Source organism: Anomaloglossus baeobatrachus, chromosome 7 (assembly GCF_048569485.1).
Source record: "Anomaloglossus baeobatrachus isolate aAnoBae1 chromosome 7, aAnoBae1.hap1, whole genome shotgun sequence".
Classification (NCBI taxonomy): domain Eukaryota; kingdom Metazoa; phylum Chordata; class Amphibia; order Anura; family Aromobatidae; genus Anomaloglossus; species Anomaloglossus baeobatrachus.
Window position 1 is genome coordinate 245729962 of NC_134359.1, and position 22543 is coordinate 245752504.

General features: G+C 46.1%; 1 protein-coding gene across 4 annotated transcripts in view; it reads left to right on the top strand.

The window, feature by feature from the left end:
* Positions 1 to 22543, top strand: part of EEF2K (eukaryotic elongation factor 2 kinase) — a 107967-nt gene that overhangs the window by 15090 nt on the left and 70334 nt on the right. For 2 of the 4 annotated variants that reach the window (XM_075318005.1, XM_075318007.1), the window contains exons 3-4: positions 9062 to 9112; positions 14973 to 15073. In XM_075318005.1, coding sequence (XP_075174120.1) covers positions 9062 to 9112; positions 14973 to 15073 — 152 coding nt within the window. The remainder of the gene's footprint in view (positions 1 to 9061; positions 9113 to 14972; positions 15074 to 22543) is intronic. The other 2 variants (XM_075318006.1, XM_075318008.1) reach the window with 1 other exon arrangement.

The following is a 22543-nucleotide window of genomic DNA, read 5'->3' on the forward strand; positions in this document are numbered from 1 at the left end:
CTCTCTTCTCTTCCCTGCCCTCATCGGTCACTCCTCTTCTCTTCCCTACCCGCCTTGGTCTCTTCTCTTCCCTGCCCGCCTCGGTCTCTTCTCTTCCCTGCCCGCTCGGTCTCTTCTCTTCCCTGCCCGCCTCGGTCTCTTCTCTTTCCTGCCCGCCTCGGTCTCTTCTCTTTCCTGCCCGCCTCGGTCTCTTCTCTTCCCTGCCCGCCTCGGTCTCTCTCTTCTCTTCCCTGCCCGCCTCGGTCTCTTCTCTTCCCTGCCCGCCTCGGTCTCTTCTCTTCCCTGCCCGCCTCGGTCTCTTCTCTTCCCTGCCCGCCTCGGTTTCTTCTCTTCCCTGCCCGCCTCGGTTTCTTCTCTTCCCTGCCCGCCTCGGTTTCTTCTCTTCCCTGCCCGCCTCGGTCTCTTCTCTTCCCTGCCCGCCTCGGTCGCTTCCCTTCTCTTCCCTGTCCGCCTCTGTCACTTCCCTTCTCTTCCCTGCCCTCCTCGCTCACTTCTCTTCTCTTCGATGCTCGCCTCGGTCTCTTCTCTTCGATGCCCGCCTCGGTCTCTTCTCTTCGATGCCCGCCTCGGTCTCTTCTCTTCGATGCCCGCCTCGGTCTCTTCTCTTCGATGCCCGCCTCGGTCTCTTCTCTTCGATGCCCGCCTCGGTCTCTTCTCTTCGATGCCCGCCTCGGTCTCTTCTCTTCGATGCCCGCCTCGGTCTCTTCTCTTCGATGCCCGCCTCGGTCTCTTCTCTTCGATGCCCGCCTCGGTCTCTTCTCTTCGATGCCCGCCTCGGTCTCTTCTCTTCGATGCCCGCCTCGGTCTCTTCTCTTCGATGCCCGCCTCGGTCTCTTCTCTTCGATGCCCGCCTCGGTCTCTTCTCTTCGATGCCCGCCTCGGTCTCTTCTCTTCCCTGCCCGCCTCGGTCTCTTCTCTTCCCTGCCCGCCTCGGTCTCTTCTCTTCCCTGCCCGCCTCGGTCTCTTCTCTTCCCTGCCCGCCTCGGTCTCTTCTCTTCCCTGCCTGCCTCGGTCTCTTCTCTTCCCTGCCCTCCTCGCTCACTTCTCTTCCCTGTCCGCCTCTGTCACTTCCCTTCTCTTCCCTGCCCTCCTCGCTCACTTCTCTTCGATGCCCGCCTCGGTCTCTTCTCTTCGATGCCCGCCTCGGTCTCTTCTCTTCGATGCCCGCCTCGGTCTCTTCTCTTCGATGCCCGCCTCGGTCTCTTCTCTTCGATGCCCGCCTCGGTCTCTTCTCTTCGATGCCCGCCTCGGTCTCTTCTCTTCGATGCCCGCCTCGGTCTCTTCTCTTCGATGCCCGCCTCGGTCTCTTCTCTTCGATGCCCGCCTCGGTCTCTTCTCTTCGATGCCCGCCTCGGTCTCTTCTCTTCGATGCCCGCCTCGGTCTCTTCTCTTCCCTGCCCGCCTCGGTCTCTTCTCTTCCCTGCCCGCCTCGGTCTCTTCTCTTCCCTGCCCGCCTCGGTCTCTTCTCTTCCCTGCCCGCCTCGGTCTCTTCTCTTCCCTGCCCGCCTCGGTCTCTTCTCTTCCCTGCCTGCCTCGGTCTCTTCTCTTCCCTGCCCTCCTCGCTCACTTCTCTTCCCTGCTCACATCGGTCTCTTTTCTTCCCTGCCCTCCTCGGTCTCCTCTGTGCCCTGCTCGCTTCGGTCTAAAAAATGTCAGACATCAATGTATTACATAAATAGGCCTTCCCTAATATATTCCATGTTTATGCACATACACAAGTCCTATGTATATGGATACAGTACTTACCTAGAGATCCTCCGCCGATCTGCAGACTTGGGTCTGACCTCCGATCCCCCGCCGATGTGCAGACTTGGGTCTGACCTCCGATCCCCCGCTGATCCGTAGACTTGGGTCTGACCTCCGATCCGCAGACGTGGGTTTGACTGCCGATCCGCAGACGTGAATCATATAAGACAGAAGAACAGCTGTAATACAATGTTTACATCTTCCACTCTTTCCATTTAGACCTATTTGTTTATATAGGTTTTAGTTGATGACGTAACCCAGTATCTGTGTTCGCGCGGCTTACTGATTGCAGTGGATTTGCCTCTGTGGTTAGATACTGTGTGGCGCTCTGCATGTGTTGGGTTGATGAGTTGCATGCAATACTAATAGCCTGGGAGCGGTGATCACCTAATTACTGCCCGCAAATACAACAAAGGATACGGGGAAAGTGAATTCTGACTGATTTTTTTCCCGATATCACCAAATTAAAAGTCCTGATCTTGCATGACATTCCCGTAAAACGGATACAGACAATCATCAGCGGCGATCTAGAGACTCTAATCCAATAAATGTGTGCTCCAGGCCACAGACCATCAGTGACCCTCACTGTAACGGAGGGCAGATGTTCTCTATACATTGTCTCCGTGATTTATGTCGGAGCTGCTCACCACTCGCATGGCACGTAGACCTCTAATAGTAGACCAAACGCTCCCATTATTAAGATGGCCACATACAGAGGGGTACGCTGCACTACTGTTCAGGAGTCCGAATATTATCGAACCTGGGAGTTGAGGCAGGCTGCACTTTTTTAGGGGCATAAACTTTGTATATGGGTAGATACTGTAGGTTCCTATGGGTTGTTTTTTTGTCTTTGTTCCTTTAGTGTGAATGCTGCTGTATAATGATGAGCGAACAGGTTTCCCATTGACTCCCATTATACTCAGGTGCTCAAGTTTTGCCCATCTGAGCCTCCAACTGCTGGTTATGGGAGCACCGAGCACCCTGAGCATGGAAGTGCCCTCTCATCACTACTACGATACTTCCGAATCCGGTGCAGTTTTTCTTTTGCTTCGGTACCTCTCTATTCCTGAGATATGGCTCCCCCTCTTCCTTTTATACAAATGCAATACTTTAGCCAAGTGGGCATGGCCTATCGTTATGGGAGTCTTTTAGAGGACTCCGCCTAGTTGGATTAAAAGGCTAACTATACATACAGGGAAGAGTGGGCCATATTTCAGGAACAGAGAGGCGCAAGAATGAATAATAAGCTATGCCTGATTCAGGAGAACGCAGCCTTTATACATATTTATGGCAAGTCACAGGTCCTCTAAGTCATTTTTAAAGGTGTTTTTCAGATGACCTATCCACTAATACCAGATTAGTGGGAATCCAAAATCAACCACCCCAGTAGATCAGCTCTTAGAGGTCTTGTGACTGTTGAATGTCCACAATGTGGGGAGCCGAAACACCACAGCTCCATACATTGTGTACTAGCCATTCCTAATGCAGTATCCAAGAATGGCCACTATGTGGTGTACAGAGCTGTGGTGTTTCGGCTCCATACATTTAGTGGCCGCGGGACCTGCTGTCAGCTGATCAGGGTGAGTACAAGTTGTGAGGCCGCCACTAATCTATTATTAACTGTCCTTATGGACGATAATCCTGGACATCCCCTTTTAATAGTGTCTAAATTATTTTTAAATGTTAGCCCTTGCTATAAAAGTAATGGAAATAAATATTGATATTGATATTGTATAACCAGTGGCCTTGTCTACCTCATCTTGTTTATTATCAAGGGCAGAAGCAAATCCCATTTCCTTACTGTAGGGCAATATCAACACAATGGTTTATTTAGGGAAAGAGAAGCGTTGAGCGGGGCTGTCCCGGAGACACAAGGGTTACTGAAGCATAAAGTGAAGTACAAGTACAGCTAGCCACAACCAGTTTCTTCTCAGCTGCAGCCTCTGCCTTTTTATACATCAGCACCGTCCAGATTTACAAGATCCCATACATCTTACCATTGTAATATCATCAAAGCCTGGGGATGCGGTGTATATCTACAGTCTGCAGCCGCCAGCGCTGACCTGATTCTGTGTACACTCATAAATAATGTGGAGAAAACACTGAGCTGTGCAGTAAAAAAAAAACATGACTTAGTACCCGGTCCTTGCACAGCAGCGGACATTTTCCACTTATAGATTTCCTTATTTTTCTTTTCTTTTTTTTCCAGAACATTTAATAATCCACAACAGATCTGTTTACGTGAATATAGCAGATTTTAACTGTAATATGTGTAAATAATATGCCACATGTGGACTTAAAGAGGACCTGTGGCCAGGTTAAAAGTGGCTTATTATTATTATTATTATTATAGCGCCATTTATTCCAAGGCTCTTTACAAGTGAAAGGGTATATGTACAACAATCATTAACAGTACATAACAGACTGGTATAGGAGGAGAGAGGACCCTGCCCGCGAGGGCTCACAGTCTACAGGGAATGGGTGATGGTACGATAGGTGAGGACATAGCTGGTTGTGCAGTGGTGTACTGGACTGAGGGTTATTGTAGGTTGTAGGCTTGTTGGAAGAGATGGGTCTTGAGGTTTCTCTTGAAGCTTTCCACGGTAGGGGAGAGTCTGGTATGCCGAGGTAGAGCATTCCAGAGTATGGGGGAGGCACGGGAGAAATCTTGTATGCGATTGTGGGAACAGGAGATAAGAGAGGAGTAGAGAAGGAGATCTTGTGAGGATCGGAGGTTACGAGAAGGTAGGTACCGGGAGACTAGGTCACAGATGTAGGGAGGAGACAGGTTGTGGATGGCTTTGTATGTCATGGTTAATGTTTTGAACTGGAGTCGTTGGGTGATGGGAAGCCAGTGAAGGGATTGGCAGAGTGGCGAGGCTGGGGAATAGAGGTGGATTAAGCGGGCCGCAGAGTTTAGGATAGATTGGAGGGGTGCAAGAGTGTTGGAAGGGAGGCCAGAGAGCAGGAGGTTGAAGTAGTCGAGACAGGAGATGATGAGGCTTCTATTTTATTCCCCTTGCACCCCTGAGTTTGACTTTTTTTTTTTTTTTTTTTTTTTAATCCGACATAGGGATCCAGAGATATGGTACTTTTTAGTTAGTATCTTTTAAGGGGGTGTGGCTCTCAGGGTAATTATGCAGATCAGTCTAAAGACACACCCCCTTTGGTGAACACCTGAAAAATTAGTGCTAAATATAAAGGCCCATATCTCTGGAACCGTACAGTGGATTTTAGGAAAACAAAAAATGGAATAATCAGAGAAGAAGCAGGTATAAAATAAGAGCAAAATGTGGCCACTTTTAATCAGGTGACATGTCCCCCTTTAAGGGATTTTCTAATCTAAACAGCCTTTCTCCTAAATGGGGGATGTAACACTGATCACAATGGATGCTGCAGCTGTTATTGACAACAATAGGGTCTTGTAAAGCCCTTTAAAGTCAACGTGCCCTAATACAGCACAAGATTATGCCTTTTTGATCACATTGGACCTCAATATTCTGTGTGTATAGAAATATTTATGTTGCCCATTCCTTTACATCTCCCGTAGAAGTGAAAAGCAGCAGATTAGCTGTGTGTGATGTTGCCCGATCCGCTCCGTTGGTGCCTGGGGATTAGCTCATTGCACTTCTTGTAATTAACCACCATGCCGACACTACCCCCCCACCTCCCCCCATACTGGGGAGCGCACACGGAGGCCGCGCACTCCTGCTAATAAGTATAATTTGTGCAGCGCTGCAGACGTACAATATATCTTAAGTGCAAGAAATGGTTTATTTTAGGGCACGTTGCTATGGAGCATGGTGAAACGCAATACACCCTTCTCCCCGGAGTCTTGCACTTGTGTTACTGTGGTTAGTGATACAAGCTGAATTCCTATTGCTGAGATTAGATTTCCTATTTAATAGCAATTATGATCTATAAATAAGTATTGGCTTCTATTTAGCCAAAGCTATAATACATCAAAATCTATGTATACAAGGGCAAAACGTGGAAAAATATGTATACGATCTTCTCCCCATGTTTGCAGTGACTAGCCAGTGTAGAATATTTTTAGCCCATATGTCACAAACCACCGGGGGGGGTCACTCAGAAATCCCCCGCGCTGGCTACCAGTACGTCACAATCGGGGGGTAACAAGTGGGGGTCACCCCTCCTTTATACCTCCCGACCGACAGACAGAGCACGTGACGCGCTCTCTAGCGCCCCTCTTATAGTCAGGCCAATTATGGAATTGCCCGACAATAAGCAAGGAGGCCGCTATACTACTTATGCCGATTATTGAAGGGTCCCCGGTGAGAGTAAGGTATATATTCCCCCGACCTCCGCGGGCGGAATATATAAAATCTCCCCGAATCTCACTGGCCTCCCCACAATAATCCTTGGCACAATTCGCTGCCACCAACCGATTTACGGTAACTATTAGCCGAACACACAGACGTGGGATTCGAGATCGAGATAACAGAACAGCCCAAGATTAATTATATAATTTAATCAGCCTAAAGCACACTAGAACTACAATATATACAATAGGGAATCTACAGAATATACATATGTCAGAGTACAGTTACAATCAAAGCATGGGTTACAAACAGGCATACACAGTTCCAGCAGTTACCTTGTTGCGTCTGGCCACAGGGGGGCGCTGTAGGCCAGGTTTCTAGGATCCTTCCCACAGATGTTTCCTACACGTGCCCCCAGCGAAAAGAACACTGGAAAATGGCCGAAGTAGGGTTATCAACCTGGGCACATCCAGGTCCCCTCCTACCTTCGTGACCTCACAGGGAGCACTGCTCCACCCCTGGCTTGAGTTATGGACAATATCCCAACATGGAATATGGGCCATAACTTTGCCTGGGAGCGTCGTAGGCGGACGCCAACGCTCTCATTGTGACAGCTATGAATTTAGCCACAGAACGAGGGGACTCATGACCTGTCTGCCAGTTCCCCATTGGCTGATATCACGCCTGGGGCATTTCCCAATGTCCTGCTCCCATAAAAAGGGTGTGCCGGCATCGTCCGCATGCGGAGACACCATTTTTATGGTTGCCATATTTATCGGAAATATGGCTTGCGAGATATGAACCATTTTTTACTGGAGTCGTTCTGTCTGGCTATTTCCATAGCCTTGCTAATTAGATAGCAGCTCCTACTACAGGGTGACGGCAGGGAGTCATCCTGTGTCCATTGTTCCCACACCACCTCATCTCCATATCACAGGACATGGCCATGGAGGTGTAAGTGGAACACTGAGAACAAGAAGGGAGGGGGCACTGCCAGGGAGTGATGAGGGACTATGACTGGAGTCATAATTCATCTTCATATCCCGGGATTTGCCTCACACCATAGTTTTAGCTAGCGCCGCTGCTCCCAGGGATTCTTTACAAGCTGCAGAGGTGGCATCAGGACTACCGCTGCAGACAGTCACTGGGCTTAGCGGTTGTGATCTTGAAAGCAATAAGCCCCTTTAAATAGACCAACAGTACATAGAACCAAAAAAACTGCATTTCCAAATAAAATATAGCAAGTGTGAACAGGTGCCAGCTGCTATAACTACATGAAACACAAACAAAAGAATACAGCAGCGTTCTGTAAGCGACAAGACATGCTGCTGTATTCTTTTGTTCATGTTTCTAATAGGACATAGAGCACAAAGTATTTAAACTTTTTGTGCTTTTAAATAGAGCGTTGATTCTTAAGATTTTTTTTTTTACGTGGTCCTAGCTACTGTACCCTAACCAGTGTTGTTTTCCGACGCTTATAACTGAAGGAGTAGTAGGAATGTCAAAACAAGATGCTTGAAGGGGTTGTCCATCTTTTGGGATTTTTTTTTTATTATTCAAATGTATGTATTAAAATTTAGTCTAAAAAAATAATTTTTTGCAGTTGGGTTTCATTAAAAACTTTGCATCGTTTGGCTTTTACAGGCTCATTGTTTTCCCACCCGTTCAACTTTGGTCATAAATCGGCTGAGAGGAACTCAGAAAGGGAAAAGGATTACAAACTCTGCAGTCAGAATGAGCTCACTGAATGATTCTCAGTTAACTCATACTTTAGCAAGCAATAGCCAGAATAAGCTCACTGAATGATTCTCAGTTAACTCTAACTGCTGCGAGCAATAGACAGAATGAGCTCACTGATTCTCCTTTAACTCCGACTGCAGCGAGCAATAGACAGAATGAGCTCACTGAATGATTTTCAGTTAACTCTAACTGCTGCGAGCAATAGACAGAATGAGCTCACTGAATGATTTTCAGTTAACTCATACTTTAGCAAGCAATAGCCAGAATAAGCTCACTGAATGATTCTCAGTTAACTCCAACTGCACTGAGCAATAGACAGAATGAGCTCACTGAATGATTCTCCTTTAACTCCGACTGCAGCGAGCAATAGACAGAATGAGCTCACTGAATGATTCTCCTTTAACTCAGACTGCAGTGAGAAATACAGAATGAGCTCACTGAATGATTCTCAGTTAACTCCGACTGCAGCGAGCAATAGACAGAATGAGCTCACTGAATGATTCTCAGTTAACTCCGACTGCAGCGAGCAATAGACAGAATGAGCTCACTGAATGATTCTCGGTTAACTCATTCTGCAGCGAGTAATAGACATTGCAACACAGAGGCTGTTGTAGACGAATCGTGCAAATGTTTTTAAAGACACTCAATTGCAACCCCAAATACATGATTTTAATTAAAAATAAAAAAAAATGTACACAAAAGTAGACAATCCATTTAATATGCATTGAAAATCATGAAAAAAAGAGTGACTCTCTTGTGTGCTATCTATATCTCCAGCAGCACGGCACTCCTTCTACCTAGCATATACTGGGACTACACAGGAGACTTTCCCGTATAGGACCATGCAAATGTTAAAGGAGGGGGTCTCCAATCTAGTCCCACTTCATCATGATGTCTTGGCTGAATTCACTTTCTTTCGGCCCTTGGTGCTTCCTTTGCTTGGCTTATTCTATAATCTGGGATGGTGATAGGGAGATTATATTTTAGCACAAAGAGTGGAATTAGTAACAATTGAGCGGAATTTCCATGTAGAATTAGAAGCAACAATTGAGTGGAACTTCCCTTTCCCTTTTTCATCCCTTTCAGTACCGGTATTAGGCCGAACGTCATTCAGAATCAGGACAAATCTTTATAAATCTGTGTATTGTTTGTTTTTGTCTTCTCTGAAATGTGAATTATTATTGTTGGGATTAATGTGGTGCTAATCACGCAATGGTGCATTGTTTGCTATGTTTGTCTTGTATGTATTGCTTTGGGTGATGGCTCATTAATGCTTTTTGTGCATTTCCTAGAATGGCAAACACCATTATATTAAGCATGGCTGCTTGACTGATCGAGGTCGGGTATGTGTCATTTGAAATTGGACATTATATCAGTACTGACACTGTTTTTTGGGACCTAATTCTCTGTGCTAATTACTAAATATTGCTGATTGGATATTGTCAATTCATTAATCCATTGCAATTAATATTTATTTTTATACTGAATCTTATCAGCAAAAGGCGACTGTCCAAACCAAGCACAGGCACGCAGTGCACCCCTGGTGTGGCCAAAGGTCAGTGCCCCTTCCTACCTGCACGTTTTCCCATGTATCTCCACCCTCCTCTGGCTCTTGTAAAGACAGGGCTGTCGATCATGGAAGAAGAGGGTGTAAATATATTGTAAAGAAGTAGATGGGAAGTAGGTGAACTGTTTGGCCACTCCAAGGGTGCACTGAGCACATGTACTTGGTTTAACAGTCATTTTTTGCCGATTGGCACAGAATGACTGTACAAAGCACAGCCACTCTGTATACCCTTCAATCTAGACAATAATACTGACGGCACTCCCAAAACTGCAATGTGAACAGGTGCATAACTGAACATGACAAAAAAAGAGACTGTTGCACTCTATAATGCATGAAAACCATGAATGTAAGAATATAGACCTGCATTACTGCTAAAGGTAATCTAAGAGAAAAAGATATTTAGCAACAAAAATGGCCATTTTCATATCTGCCCAGCAGCCACGTCAAGGTATGCCTTGTATACTCGGTACCTACTGTGAACTGAAGCCTCTCTCTGGGTTTAAAAAATGTGCACCCCTCCCACACTAACCACAGGTGATTTTATTCTTTATAGCAGGTTCCTACTTTCACAACCACAGGAGCTTTTTAAACCCAGAGAAAGGCCTCAGTTCACTGTAGGTACCCAGTATACAAAATATGCCTTGACGTGGCTACTGGGCAGATATGAAAATGGCCATTTTATGCTAAATATCTCAATTTTTTCTTAGATTTTCTTTAGCAGTACTGCATGTCTATATTCTTACATTCATGGTTTTCATGTTTTAGCATTTCAGAGTGCAACTATCTCTTTTTTTTTTTTTGTCGGTATACCCTTGGAGTGGCCAAACACTTCACCTACATCCCACCTACTTGTTTTCCCATATAGTTCCACGCTCTTCTGGTTCCTGTAAAGCCAGAGATGTCATTAATGAAAGAGTAGGGAGTAAATGTATTGAAAACAAGCAGATGGGAAGTAAATTAACTATTTGGCCACTCCAAGGGTGCACCGAGCACATGCACTTTGTACAATCCTTTGTGCCGATCGGTATGATTGTTAAACCAGGCACATGTGCTTGGTGCACCCTTGGAGTGTCCAAACAGTTTAATGCACATTCCCACCTACTTGTTTTCAATAGATTTACTCCCTCTTCTTCCTTGATTGACAGCTTTGACTTTACATGAGCCAGAGGAGGGCGGAACTAGGCAAAGAACAAGTTAGTGGGAAATAGGTGAAGAGTTTGGCCACTCCAAGGGTGCACCGAGCACTTGTGCTTTGTATGGTCATTTTGTGCCAATCAGCACAGAATGACTGTTAAACAAAGCATAGGTGCTCAGTGCACCCTTGGAGTGGCCAAACTCTTCACCTATTTCCTACTTGTTTTCAATATGTTTACTCCTCCCTTCTCATCCTTGATTGACAGCTCTGTCTTTACAGGATCCAGAGGAGGGCGGAGCTAAGTGGAAAAAGAAGTAGGTGGGAAGTAGGTGACGTGTTTGGCCACTCCAAGGGTGCACAGAGCGCCTGTGATTTTAGTAGTCATTCATTGCTGACAATCCTCTTAAGCACATAGAAATAGTGTCTTGAAGATATTAATGGATTTTTGTCATCTCCTTTCTTGAAACATCCCATTTACCATCATGTAAATGCATCATGTACCTATATTATTCACGTATGTACAATATGTATCGTATATTTCAAAGATGGATATATAGTTATATGAATTATATGAATGTATATATAATATTCCCCCAATACCAGTATTGGGTAATGACAGCCATACATGCATTTTGCTCCCCACTAACTTGCTTACAGGGGTTGTCTGGTTTACAAAACCCACTTTGAAAGTCTGATTACTGATACATGCTGCATGTGCCAGAAATCTGAGCTAAATGTTACCCCAGACTGTCTTTCCTGCCTTGCACCAGATGTATTCTGTATTTTAGACTTGTAAAACATGTTATTTACTGTGTGCAAAAAAGATGGTGGTTTGTCAGAAAATGAAGGGTATGAGAGTGGCTTTAATTGTGATTTTTTTTGCTCCAAAATTGAGCCACAATTTGGCATCTCTTTGTAGACCAAAATAAGTCCTTAAATTATGTAAACTTGTGCTGAAGACTAAAGATGTGCCAAAATGATCACTTCGCATTAGCCATTTATACAGTTAGGTCCAGAAATATTTGGACAGTGACACAAGTTTTGTTATTTTAGCTGTTTACAAAAACATGTTCAGAAATACAATTATATATATAATATGGGCTGAAAGTGCACACTCCCAGCTGCAATATGAGAGTTTTCACATCCAAATCGGAGAAAGGGTTTAGGAATCATAGCTCTGTAATGCATAGCCTCCTCTTTTTCAAGGGACCAAAAGTAATTGGACAAGGGACTCTAAGGGCTGCAATTAACTCTGAAGGCGTCTCCCTCGTTAACCTGTAATCAATGAAGTAGTTAAAAGGTCTGGGGTTGATTACAGGTGTGTGGTTTTGCATTTGGAAGCTGTTGCTGTGACCAGACAACATCCGGTCTAAGGAACTCTCAATTGAGGTGAAGCAGAACATCCTGAGGCTAAAAAAAAAGAAAGCAGACATGCTTGGAGTAGCAAAATCAACAGTCGGGTACATTCTGAGAAAAAAGGAATTGACTGGTGAGCTTGGGAACTCAAAAAGGCCTGGGCGTCCACGGATGACAACAGTGGTGGATGATCGCCGCATACTTTCTTTGGTGAAGAAGAACCCGTTCACAACATCAACTGAAGTCCAGAACACTCTCAGTGAAGTAGGTGTATCTGTCTCTAAGTCAACAGTAAAGAGAAGACTCCATGAAAGTAAATACAAAGGGTTCACATCTAGATGCAAACCATTCATCAATTCCAAAAATAGACAGGCCAGAGTTAAATTTGCTGAAAAACACCTCATGAAGCCAGCTCAGTTCTGGAAAAGTATTCTATGGACAGATGAGACAAAGATCAACCTGTACCAGAATGATGGGAAGAAAAAAGTTTGGAGAAGAAAGGGAACGGCACATGATCCAAGGCACACCACATCCTCTGTAAAACATGGTGGAGGCAACGTGATGGGATGGGCATGCATGGCTTTCAATGGCACTGGGTCACTTGTGTTTATTGATGACATAACAGCAGACAAGAGTAGCCGGATGAATTCTGAAGTGTACCGGGATATACTTTCAGCCCAGATTCAGCCAAATGCCGCAAAGTTGATCGGACGGCGCTTCATAGTACAGATGGACAATGACCCCAAGCATACAGCCAAAGCTACCCAGGAGTTCATGAGTGCAAAAAAGTGGAACATTCTGCAATGGCCAAGTCAATCACCAGATCTTAACCCAATTGAGCATGCATTTCACTTGCTCAAATCCAGACTTAAGACGGAAAGACCCACAAACAAGCAAGACCTGAAGGCTGCGGCTGTAAAGGCCTGGCAAAGCATTAAGAAGGAGGAAACCCAGCGTTTGGTGATGTCCATGGGTTCCAGACTTAAGGCAGTGATTGCCTCCAAAGGATTCGCAACAAAATATTGAAAATAAAAATTATTTTTTTGGGTTTGGTTTACTTGTCCAATTACTTTTGACCTCCTAAAATGTGGAGTGTTTGTAATGAAATGTGTACAATTCCTACAATTTCTATCAGATATTTTTGTTCAAACCTTCAAATTAAACGTTACAATCTGCACTTGAATTCTGTTGTAGAGGTTTCATTTCAAATCCAATGTGGTGGCATGCAGAGCCCAACTCGCCAAAATTGTGTCACTGTCCAAATATTTCTGGACCTAACTGTATATACACAATATGACTAATTTTATGACTGCCTAGTGTGTTTTCGCAGTTTACATTGAAGTGAATGGGCACTCTGTGTAATGACAAGGGCTCTCTGTATCTGTTTGACACACTGGATCCTACAGAGAGAGATGCTTTTATTTTTCTCTCTCCCTTCGTCTCCTCCTCCCTCTCTCCCTCCCTCTCCCTCTCCTTCTCCTCTTCCCTCTCCCCCTCTCTCTCCTCCTCTCCCCCTCTCCCCCTCTCTCTCCCTCTTTCTCCCCCTCCCCTCTCCCCCTCTCTCTCCCTCTTTCTCCCCCTCCCCCCTCCCCCCTCTCTTTCCCTCCCCCCTCTCTTTCCCTCCCCCCTCTCTTTCCCTCACCCCCCTCTCTTTCCCTCACCCCCCTCTCTTTCCCTCACCCCCCTCCTCTTTCCCTCACCCCCCTCCTCTTTCCCTCCTTCCCTCCCCCCCCTCTTTCCCTCCTTCCCTCCCCCCCCCTCTTTCCCTCCCCCCTCTCTTTCCCTCCTCCCCCCCTCTCTTTCCCTCCCCCCCTCTCTTTCCCTCCCCCCCCCCTCTCTTTCCCTCCACCCCCCCTCTCTTTCCCTCCACCCCCCCTCTCTTTCCCTCCACCCCTCCTCTCTTTCCCTCCACCCCTCCTCTCTTTCCCTCCACCCCTCCTCTCTTTCCCTCCACCCCTCCTCTCTTTCCCTCCACCCCTCCTCTCTTTCCCTCCACCCCTCCTCTCTTTCCCTCACCCCTCCTCTCTTTCCCTCACCCCTCCTCTCTTTCCCCTTAATCCAGAATGCTTACGGAGAAAGCTGGGGACAGGGGCTCTTAGACTTGCCCTCAGGATAGAGGGGCCATACCTGTCTCTGATCTCAGTTACCTCTGAAGGTGAGGATGTCTGAGCCGCCTACCTAGCCCTGCTCCTGAGTAGCCCTGATCTTATACCCCCTACCCCAGGGGAGGGCCGGGACAAGACTGTGATTAACCCCACATATATAAACTAACCGAGGAAACCAAAACTCTTATCTGACAACACGCTCACACAGAGGTATAAGACAATAAGAGCTAAGGAGGAAAGTAAGAGCAGGGAGGAAACAACAAGAAGACAGATGCACTCCACAACAAATCCAAGCACTACACAATACAATCATCAGCAGGACTGGGATAGAACATCACACAGACCAACACTGCAATAAACTGTAGTTGGCATGAAAGGACAGACTCCACCATCTTAAATAGGAAGGGAGACAATTTGATAGGTTTCCAACAACATGTGGTCCCAGAAGTAACAAGCAGGCTAGCAGAGGTTAACTCTTGCTACCCTGACCCTTAAATGAGCACACAGCTGAACAATGCCTGAGCCTGCCTGTGTATCTCAGGAGTGCCAGAGAAACCATATGATAGTGTCAGAATCTGTAATGTGAACAGCGTCTGATGCCGCCATGACAATCGGTGAGTTTTGTGCAAAACGTTTTGTGACAGGTGTCCCACATTCAGACCCCTCATATTTTAGCCAAAGTGGACAACAAATAACGAGCGACTTTCTTTTGGAGATTCTGCTATGTCACTCATTACACAGAGAGATCATTGTCTGCTGTGTAATGCTCATGTCCTCCTGTGGAGGCGCTACAGGGACCTGTAACACTGATTTTGTTGGGTTCCTCTACAGGATACAACTGATGGCTAAGGCAAGATGCCCTGTTTGTGCATTATAAAAAGCTGACAACCTCTTTATCATGTTTTCCTGCCATATGTCGTTCAGTACCATAAGTCACTCATTCACATATGTAATAATGTGGCGCTTTTAATCCTCTTAATTATTTTTTTGATGGTCTACTGTTGACTTAAGATAACACCACTACTCTCTGCCTTCCACAGGAGGCCTGGAAACATGCCATCCAAAAAGCCAAGCAGATGCCTGATCCTTGGGCAGAGTTCCACCTGGAAGACATAGATACCGAACATGCAATCCGACACAGGTGCGTAACAGCTCAAGACTGTTCAGAATAGTAGCTGGGAAATACTGTGCAAGGTTCCTCAAAGCTGGGTCACCCATGAGGTCAATGTGTCCAGGATAATGTCTTACATACCATAAGGGTCATCTTTAATAACCCTAAAGAGTGACGTTGGTAGACAACCTTTGGCCAATTCAACTAGAGTGGCGTAGCTGTAGGATAGGACAAAATGCTAAATTAATCATTCATTCAATTAATAAAATTTTAACCAGCTTAGGCCTAATTACTAGACTAAAATGATCACCTAGAAGAAGCTCTAAGAATCCAGTTGTTGGCTCTAAACATTTAGTTGCCGGTGGTTTGACATTCACCATCTTGGTTGTATTCCGTTTGGCTGGCAACAATGGTAAAAGTAGATATTTTTGTTTCTCCCCACCTCATCCATCATGGGTTACCAGTAATAATTAGTGATCTAATGTAATTCTATACAAAAATGTGTGGGCCTTTGTGGCCACATATGGCTGGTGGCATCACCACTACACAATCATACTGTGTCCAGCTTATACGCTAAATGGATTCACAATGGAGTTGAGAAAAAGATGTGCAGGATACTGGTTCAGTGGCCACATCTGTAGTCTTTGGCTACTGGACCAGAACCCTGCGAATCTCCTCTTACTTGCTGATATCCCTGGTGCCTCTTCTAATTAGTAGACCCGGCATGACTAGTGACATCGCCACTGAACCAGAGCACTTTGAATCTCCTCTTACTTGCCAACATCCCCAATGCCCCTTTTAATTAGTAGGCCCGGCATGACTAATGACATGGCCGCTGGACCAGGGGCCCTGCAAATCTCCTCTTACTTGCCGACATCCCCGGTGCCTCTTCTAACTAGTAGGTCTGGCATGACTAGTTACATGGCCACTGGAACAGAGCCCTGCGAATCTCCTTCTACTTGCCGACATCTCGAGCGCCTTTTCTAATTAGTAGGCCCGGCATGACGAGTGACATGGCTGCTGGACCAGAGCTCTGCGAATGTCCTCTTACTTGCTGACATCCCCGGTGCCTTTTCTAATTAGGTTCGGCATGACTAGTGACATGGCCACTGGACCAGGGGTCCTATGAATTTTTTACTCAACTCTGGATCATAAGTTTTAAACATTCCTGATATGCTTAGGTAGAAAGATCATCATACTGGAAGATTACATCAATGGTGGCTCAGGACCTAAGGCCACCTTCTTGTGTTGGGTTTCAGGTACGTGTGGCATATGTTTTTTTTTTTCATGGATCCAACATGTACACATTATGATCTATGGTGCTGCTCACTTGTCCATGTTTTCATATGGACCATGTGTCTATGTAAGCAACATGAAGACATGTCCGTTTTTTTCCGGCAGTACGGATGAACAGGGCCAATATAAGTCTGTGGGGCTGTAAAAACCGGGTACGGCACAGGGATGGCATCAGAGTACAGATTGTGTTTAACATGGAAAAGTATAGGACAAGCTTTGTCATTTCACTCTTTCTTTATCGATACCAGAAAAATACTGATCACACATGTTTTTAAAAACGTACACATGGAAGGGTGATAAAATTAGTATGGATGGTCAAAATACTGTCCTAAAACAGGTAAAAGGTATCAACCACTGAGGACTCTCAGTTCTTTTAAACATTTTTTTTGTCCTAAAACAGTCATTGAACAAAATTTGTGGCCTTGTGCCATTGCTGTACCCTGACCCATTAGTTGGGTTCTCCCCTTCCAAGCCAAACCATTGTTGGTTTATCAGTGTTCCCCAATTCCATACCTCAAGGACCACCAACAGTGAAGGTTTTGAGGGTCTCCTTAGTATTTTACAGGTGATAATTCAACTTCTGTGCAATTCTATGGGAATCCCGAAAACATGACCTGTTGGTGGTCCTTGAGGACTGGAGTTGGGGGAACACTGAGTAGAAGATATGTGATCAGATCCTGACCCACCGTGACCCATAATTGTGCATTTAGTAAAATTGCAATGCAAAATGGTCCTCCAGACTAGGAATGGTCCTTTCGAAGAAGATGCCCAGTATAGAAAAGATATGATGGAAGTCTAGTTTGGTCTCTGTAAAGGAGTGGTCCTCTTAAGTAAGTTGTCTTTTGGACTGAAGTAGTCCTTTGGAGATGTTTGACTTTATTTAAAGGGGTGGTCCAGCGAGAACAAGTTTTCAGTTATTCACAGTATAGGTGATTGTGACGACATGGACTCTCATGGGTTAAAGTTTCTTAACATTCAGCCAGACGTATTGTTCTACTGTGTGGTAACTCATGTTTGCTTAGCTATTGTTTGGGACCAGACCCTTTGGAGCATTCATTGTAATGTAGTTGTGTATTGCTAATATAATGTAATTGCCTTAGTAGCCATTGTCCAGTCTGTGACTTGCAGACTCCATGTAGATATCTTCAGTCTTTCTATGCACATCATTTGGATGAACATTGTCCATGCAGCTTGAGATTCATCCAATGGGAGAGGCGATCTTGTCCAACCAATCGATGAGGACTCAGTGTGCCCAAGTGGAAGGCTGTGGCTATAAAAGGGATTTCTTTAAGCCACCAGGGGGTTGTTGATGGATGCTGATGGATCCAGTCTAAGCTCTTAGGAGCTGACTAGAGGATCAGGATATCTTATGGCTTCAATCTAGGGACTCCGGTTCCGGTTGGAGACCATATCCACAGCCTAGGGATTTCGACTCCGGCTGCCAGGATTGTACCATCATACCAGGACTACCTAAGGAGGACACTCAGGTTGGACAGTTCAGTCACCTGTTACAGACTTTGCAGACCTCAGGCAGCTTCCTAAATCTGGCATTATTCCTTTCTCGGTGGGTGCCCGCCAAAAGCGGGGTGCTGCTGGATTGGAGTAAATAGCCCTGAAACCTCTGAGGCATGGACATTCTAAATCCCTGGTGAGCCAGCGGAAGGGTGAGACTCTGTTGCCTGTTACATTTGTGTTTTGCTGGTTATGTGTTATGTGCCGTTAATATTTTGGGGATCCAATAAAGTCTAATTATTGTGGTTCCCTCACCCTGTGTTGTCTGAGAAGTGTTATGCCCACGGTTAAGGAGGTCGGCGTTCAGTTGGGATGAGCCCTGAGCCACGCTGTCTTTCTAAAGGCGGCGGGTTTTAGTGGACGAGAGCACCCACTGAGCCCCGTGTCTCCACAGTGATAACTTACAAATCGGCACAGGTCCCAGCAGTCAGAACCCCACCACCAGCAGAATGGGAAATTTGATCACCAACGGCAATTTTATCCCAGTTACAAAATGGTGCAGCAGATCGGGCACCATACTGATACTCCATCCTTCTCTATGGGGCTGCTGCAAAAAGTTGATTGCAGCACTTGGCACCGCCATATGGTTATGTTCACGCAGCAAAAAAGAAACGTGTGAACATAGCCTAGGAAATGAGAAGAGCACAAGCTCCAACCTGACCGGAATAAAAATGCCCATTCTGCCGATCGGCATAGGTCCACACAGTTGGACCAATCAAGAAGTTATCATCTATCCCATGTAAAGGTGATTACTTTTTTCCACCCCTTTATTGTGTTGACTATATGTCCGTCACGTAGCTGTACCGTCTGAACGCTGCGGTCTTGCTCGTGGTGGTGCTTTGGTCACAGCAGCCTGCAAATGCAATTCCAGTCCAGCACCGTGCTCGGATGCCAACATTTTATGTCTGCCGGTCTCATGCTCTTAGAAACCTGGTTGCGTTCCAGGAATGTTCTCAGTAAATTTGGAAGGGTTCTCTATGACACGTAGCCTTATAGTTACCAAAGCAACCTACGTGCAAAGTCAGCTCCGAAAAAGATCCCGACATGCAACACTTCTCACATCTCTTATGTAATTTTAGGTCATTTTTATATACAGATGTTACATAGAGTTTGTTTTTACTATTACACGTAATTTTGTATAGGACTGAAGGTAAAACTACAGAAGCAGAGTGTATTCATAAAACAGCTCCAGGGAATTATAGGGAAAGTATCTCTTATATTATTGTGAAGGGCGGAGGATAGGAGGTTTAGATTAGCTGTATATGACCACTGCTACCGATCTAGTGAGGTCTTAGCAGTTAGACCCCCTCCCCATTGAACTATCATTTATTAGGATATCCTGTGGATAAATATTACTGTGGAAATACCCTTTTAGGTGTATTTATTATTTAAACTTGGGCAATATATCCCATTTTTCCAAAAATCCATGAACAGAGCATTCATGTTCTGGGTTTGTGCATGCAAAGTTAGACATTGTGTATGCTCTTATCTTGGAGCGTGCTGTATGAGGACCCTGCCTGACGTTAGACGGCGTGGGGGACCCTGCCTGACATTGGGCGGCTTGGGGGACCCTGCCTGATGTTGGACGGCGTGGGGGACCCTGCCTGACGTTGGGCAGCGTGGGGGACCCTGCCTGACATTGGGCAGCGTGGGGGACCCTGCCTGATGTTGGACGGCGTGGGGGACCCTGCCTGACATTTGGCGGCGTGGGGGACCCTGCCTGACGTTGGGTGGTGTAGGGGACCCCTGTCGGGCGGCGTGGGGGACCCCTGCCTGACAGTGGGTGGCGTGGGGGACCCCTGCCTGATTATGGGCGGCGTGGGGAAGCCTGCCTGACGGTGGGGGAGCCTGGCTGACGGTGGGCGGCGTGGGGGAGCCTGCCTGACGTTGGGCAGCATGGGGGAGCCTGCCTGATGGTGGGAGGCGTGGCGGAGCCTGCCTGACCCCGGGGGCGGCGTGGGGGAGCCTGCCTGATGTCGGGCGGCGTCAGGGAGCCTGCCTAACGTTGTATCCTATGCAATCTTCAGCTGGCCACAGAGCATTGCATTTTCTTCCTTCAGATTGAAAGAATTGATGATCTTATTTCTGTAGAAACTGCCTGATCTCAATCACACCATCACCTCTCGTTGATCATTCGCAATCCGAAATGTCCAAAATGTCTATTGGAAATCCTCGGGCCACCTACCACTCCAGGAAATTAGCCTATAACCTATGTGTGCCGTATTACCAGTAAACTTGTAGTCCCTTTTTGCTGCCACTGACAGCTCCACTCAACCCCAATCGCGGGGCCACAATAAAGCGCATATTCCCCAGTTGCTCCACAACGTTTTCTGTTACTTGTGCTGCCAGAATTATTATTTATCGTGTATCCTGTGTGCAGGGAGACGTCCGCATTATTATTTATGTCTTCTTATTAGTGTCACGCTGTACGGGGACCACGCTCGGAGACCGGGCTAAACATAGCGCTGTTTGGATGGGATTCAGCTGCTTTAGTAACATCAAGCAGAGGCCTTACATGGCCAAGAATAGAACTGAGCGGGATAACACTGGCCCCTTATAGGAGATCTGTCTGTGCAAAACTATGCAGACCCCATAATTCCAAATAGCATCCATATGCTACCGCTCTAATTGTACTTGTATACACTGGTACATGAAACCGTTCATTCATCTCTGTAAGCACATCTTGTTCATTTGTGGACGAACCATGTATCCAAGATACGCTATAAAAGACGTGGGTCCCATCAATGGGGTCGGTGTCTGTCCAGAGTCCAGGGCCCGTCCTGTTGTCATTAGAGAGGCGGTCAGAATTCTTCTACTAATGGATGAGATTCCAACAACTCCTCCGCTGACGGCAGCACGTGACCGGAACCCATTCTTGTTATATATTTACGGCATATGCACCATCAAGCGGGCCATACACAGTCAATGGCAATTGTCTGGACGTTCATTAAGACGAAAACTTTTCATCCAGATATATACAAACACATGCTTGCTCAATTTTGCAGAGTGTGCATGTGTTTTTAAAGGGGTTGTCCACTACTTGGACAACCCCTTCTCATTCCCGTTGTTCGCCTCTTTAAAAATAAAAAAGCCTATACTCCCCTCCACTGCCTGTGTGATTCCAGCTCGCGCTCCAGAGACTCACGTGACATCATTATGACACGCGAGCCCCGCTGCCTATCAGCATCGGTTTCCTTCTCCGCACCCTCGGACAGTTAAGTAATTAACAGGAAGTAAGCGCTGAGACTGCGACTCACTTCCTATTAATTACTTAGATGTTTAAGTGTGGGAAGGAGGAAGCCGGCGCTAATTAGTTGCGGGGCTCTCGTGTCCTAACAATGTCATGTGAGCCCCAGGAGGGCGCGCTCCGACACCACTGGAAGCATACCGGCAGTGGAGGAAAGTAAAGTTTTTTTGTTTTTTTTTTTTTTTTTTTTTTTTAGAGGGGTGAACAAGGGGAATAAGAGAGGGTTGTCCAAGTAGTAGACAACCCCTTTAAAGGTGAACCGGTCCTGTTCAGAAATGCTACTCACTTATACATATAGGGTTAATCTGCAAGTTAATGGCATGAAATCAAGTTTGGTTTTCTTACTGGATCAGCAGCTCTGGGGAGAAAATAAACTTATATCCTCCCAGCAGCTGCTTGCTTCCAGTCATGGAGTGGTGCAGGGCGCTATTGCAATCACTGCTCATTATACAGTGTGTTTGTTTGTAATCGCTCCTTGGTGATTGAATTGACATACTGCTCTTCAATGTGTGTGTGTGTGCAGCGCGTGTGTGTGTGCAGCGCGTGTGTGTGTGCAGCGCGTGTGTGTGTGCAGCGCGTGTGTGTGTGCAGCGCGTGTGTGTGTGCAGCGCGTGTGTGTGTGCAGCGCGTGTGTGTGTGCAGCGCGCGTGTGTGTGCAGCGTGCGTGTGTGTGCAGTGTGTGTGCAGCGCACGTGTGTATGTGTGCAGCGCGCGTGTGTGTGTGCAGCGCGTGTGTGTGTGCAGCGCGCGTGTGTGTGCAGCGCGCATGTGTGTGGAGCGCGTGTGTGTGTGTGTGTGTGTGTGTGTGTGTGTGTCTGTGCAGCGTGTGCGCAGCAGGCTGTCAATCAGTGATTACAGCACACTCACTATATAGATAGCGGTGACTGTAAGCGCTCCCTGCACCACCTTGACAACTGGAAGTTAGCGCCACAGGGAGGATTTAACTTGATTTTCCAGTAAAGCAGCCTAACATGATTTTAATGCTTTTTACCTGCAAAATAACCCCATAGCTGCAGATGGATAGCATTTCTAGATGTGTCACGTTCCCTTTAAAAGGAATCTGTCATCAGGTTTTTGCTATGTAAAGCTGCATGATGTAGGGACAGTCCAATGTGTCACTTACTGATGACTGAATTTATTTTTGTTTTTTTCTTGTCTTTGTTGTTGTGTATATTTGATATGCAAATTAATTGTCCAATTCCTGTGAAATCTGCAAGTTTGGCTGACTTTCCTATTTCTTTGGACACCTTGAGAAATGAGCAATTACCATAAATGACTCTAATATAAGAAGGGTTATCCTTGAGTATCCTGATGTTTTTCTAACTGTCCAATAATCTAGAGTCTCCGATAATCCGGCACCTGTCTCTTTCCATTAATGTTAGAATAAAGGAAATTTACTGTACAAAAGAGATTAACTTTCTAAGTCCAAAATATACATTTTTTTT